The sequence below is a fragment of the Solanum pennellii genome, chromosome 9 (assembly GCF_001406875.1).
Source record: "Solanum pennellii chromosome 9, SPENNV200".
In the NCBI taxonomy this organism is placed as follows: Eukaryota; Viridiplantae; Streptophyta; class Magnoliopsida; order Solanales; family Solanaceae; genus Solanum; species Solanum pennellii.
This window is the reverse complement of record NC_028645.1, coordinates 5,302,123-5,305,569: the sequence shown is the minus strand read 5'-3', so window position 1 is coordinate 5,305,569 and position 3,447 is coordinate 5,302,123. Positions and strand designations below refer to the sequence as shown.

The 3,447-nt window shown below is 36.5% G+C and overlaps 1 protein-coding gene across 1 annotated transcript; it reads right to left on the bottom strand.

Annotated features, from left to right (window-relative positions):
* Nucleotides 1-829: 829 nt before the first annotated feature.
* LOC107031462 lies at nucleotides 830-2,991 on the bottom strand. Its single transcript, XM_015232850.2, has 4 exons — nucleotides 2,536-2,991; nucleotides 2,084-2,443; nucleotides 1,674-1,995; nucleotides 830-1,560 (listed from the first exon to the last, which is right to left on the bottom strand). The coding sequence occupies exons 1-4, from the start codon at nucleotides 2,821-2,823 to the stop codon at nucleotides 1,313-1,315; spliced, it is 1,218 nt and encodes a 405-aa protein (XP_015088336.1). The 5' UTR covers nucleotides 2,824-2,991; the 3' UTR covers nucleotides 830-1,312.
* Between the last annotated feature and the right edge of the window lie 456 nt (nucleotides 2,992-3,447).

Sequence of the window (3,447 nt, the reverse complement as noted above, 5' to 3'; positions counted from 1 at the left end):
TTTTTCTTTCTTCTTTTTATTTTTTTTTCTCCTTTTTGACAGCTCACATACACCCCCTCTAAAACTCAAATTTCTTTCCCTCCAACCAAAATGAATCTTAAATAATGAAATTAAATTTTAAATTTTAATCTTAAATGAAATGAGTTAAAGTCTCACAAAAAACTTATTTTAAATCACATATTTCTTAAACTTTATTTTATTTAAATTGAATAAAAATATATTTTAATCATATAAATAAATCTAACTAATTAGTGTTGATTCCAGACTAATACATTCACTTTATATCAAATGTCTTCTGAGTTAAATCTGTCGTATAAAGAATCCAATGCGCCCATAGGGTCAAGTTAAACATAACGAAGAAATAAAAAGAGAACAGACGAAATATTTTATAAAAAATAAAAGAATTTAAATTTTATTTTTTTAAAAATATATATATATATTTACATTGGGTGAAGTAAAAGGTACAAACTTCTCATCTGAAAAAAGAAGTCTGAATTGATCAGACAACATTCAACGAAGCAACAATTGCACATTTCTCCATATTTCCTGCTTCGCACTAAACCCCAACAATACTACAACCAACAACATTCCGCATACAAATATTTTTATTTAACTATATAAAAGTCCGTTCCGTTTCTATTTACTTGTCCACGTATCGATAGCGACAAGAAATAAGAAAAAAAGGAACTTAGTGGAGAACCATTATAGTCAAAGTGACAGAGTGCCAATGCATGTGCCTCAACATGAAATTAGATCAAAATACCTTTTAAGGCATGTTACAACACCCTTTACATTAACTTTGACCATCACCACAAACAAAAGAAAAAAATTCAAAATTTGAATTCTTACAATAAATAATGGTATAGAATTATTGATTAATTAATTATACCTGACCATAATATGCTATGGACAGATACAATATTACACTTGATAATAATATAATTAAAATATAAGATGAAAAAAGAGTTGTAACTCTTCTAACCAAAACATGAGTTCAACTCCTTTAAAACTTGAAATATAAAAACTATATCTTATTTTTTTTCATACTAATATTAACCTAAGAAAAATCTCCATTACTTTTTTTTCTTGAATCTTGAACCTTCTTCTTCTTCTCCATTATCTTATTCTTCTTCCCTAATATACTAACACAAAAAAAAAAAAAGAACCCCATTTGTTTACCTTGCTAAAACAACTTCATCTTCTTCTATCTAATACCCCTATATATTTTTCTGCAAATCATCACTACCCAAAAAACAAACAAACAAACAAATCCCTTTTTTCTGCTTCAAATGTAAAAAACTATTATTATATCTCAGTAAGTCCATTCCTGAGGGAGTTGAAATTCTTGAGACATTGCCGGAGGTGGTTGTGTTCTCTGGTTTCTTCTCTGTTGAGCTGCCGCCGACATGTAGTTTCGATATTCTGGAGCTGGGGTGAACCCGATATTCTCATTGTGACTTCTGGTTTGAACTTGGGGTTGGGGTCTTGAAGCCACATCCATGGCTTCTAAGTTCAAATTCAGAGCCTGGACCACTCTGTCTGGCAAGATAACTGGACAACCTGAATAGATACATCAAATAAATCAGAAATAGTATTAGAATAACAGAGCAAATGAAACCCCAAAAGCATAAATAGCGAAAAATTAACAAAAAAGGAAAGAAAAAGATAGATACCTGGTTTCTTTCGGGTTTCAGTTTGTGTTCCAACTCTTCTAGGCAAAAAGACGCCAGTTCCGGCACATTCCCGTTTAGGGCCAGGATTTCCAAGGAAAACAGCACGCATGGCAGAGCTAGAGTTGGGCTGCTGCTGTTGAGATTGTTGCAGAGTAGGCCAAGCAGAGTTAGGCAAATTCAAAGTCCCATTTCTAGCTCTGTTTTCAGTCATTTGCTGGTGACTCTGGTTCAATGGGAACTGCCTAAATCCACCTTTTCCATTACCCAACACACCTTGACCCTGAACTTGCTTAATCATTTGCTGTTGCTTCAAACGCTGAAACTGCATTTCCACAAAAAAAAAATCAACAAAACGCCCAAAATAAAATATATTCTGAAAAAAATAAGAAAACAGGGGATGTAAAACTTACTTGAGCTACTTGCAACTGCTGATAAGAGAGCTGTGGTTGATTTGTGCTGAATGGACCAAGACTCTGTTTGGGGTTTTTGGGGCCAACAGGTACTGGACTCGTCTTCCTTGGAGGAGCAGACCATATTCCACCTTTGTTATGGTACAGTCCGGCTGACTCCTCCATCATTCTAATCCTCGCCACTTCACCAGCAGCCGCATAAAGCAGATCCAACGACACATCCGGCCTGTTCATCGGCGGCGGAGAAGAAGCCTGAGATGGACAAGTTGGACTTCCACGGCTCGACCCCTGCTTACAACCACACCCAGCTCCGAGCACACCACACAACGTCGATTGTGGCGAACCAGACAAACTCAAACCCTGTAGAAGAACAAATACCCAGAAAAAATCAAGCAAAATCCAAACAAATCAAACCCCAAACACAAACACAAACTTAAAAAAAAAAAAAGTACCTTGCCGTTTTCATAGCCTAAACCAGCCTCCTGCAGAGTAGAATGAACCATTTTCCTAGTTAACCCAATGATGTAATCATCCTCATCACTCTCGTTCTCCGTTGAACCAACTACAGACTCAACCGGCGAACTGAGATCCGAGTTCGACCCAAACTGGCTTAACCCATATCCAAACAACTTACTCCCTTCACTCCCCGGAGAAGTCGTCTTAAAATCCATCAAAAGATCATCATCAGTAAGAAACTGTGGAGGTAACCAAAACTCACAATCATCCAAATCTTTCTCCATCTTCAAATCCAACACCCCAAAACACAACTCGATATCAATGAAGTGAAAAGAAAAAAAAAAGTTACTGGTCCTTGAAGGGTCCCCTCCAAAGTAGAAGAGAAAATAGGAAGAAGAAATGTTGAAAACAGTGATACAGAGAGAATGATAAGAGATGCTTGTAGGAGAGAGAGAAATGGAGGCAGCGAGTCTTTTATAACCAAAATTTCGAACCCTAGGTACTGGGGAGCAGTTTTTTCATCCACTCGCTTTTCTGTTCGTGTCTCTCACGCGCAGAGTTGTAGCCAGGTAAGAGGAGTGGACCAAAAGTGGGCTCCATTGACGAGTGGAGTGGGCCCGCATATCTGACAGTAGTTGCACGGCATGCATGTGAGCCGGTGCTGGCCCCACCTCGTAAAATACGTTTCTCCGTTCATTTTTACTCGTTCAATACATGTAAAACTTACTCTAAACCAATTACCCATTGGCTTACCACTTATAATTCGAACATTTATCGTTAAAAAATTATATTGTGTATATATTGAAAACGTAAAAATGGACGGAGGGAGTAGTAGTTATTATAAATTAAAGTGAATTAGAGTTAATTAATTATGATTAGTAGAGAAAAACCGTAATGAGAACGTGTTG

Excerpts from the sequence above, each read along its gene's own strand:
- LOC107031462 (XM_015232850.2), bottom strand. The coding sequence starts at position 2,823 with ATGGAGAAAGATTTGGATGATTGTGAGTTTTGGTTACCTCCACAGTTT. Across the intron at positions 1,996-2,083 it reads AGCAGTTGCAAGTAGCTCAA|TTTCAGCGTTTGAAGCAACA; the intron begins GTAAGTTTTACA and ends GTGGAAATGCAG. Across the intron at positions 1,561-1,673 it reads TGAAACCCGAAAGAAACCAG|GTTGTCCAGTTATCTTGCCA; the intron begins GTATCTATCTTT and ends GTATCTATTCAG.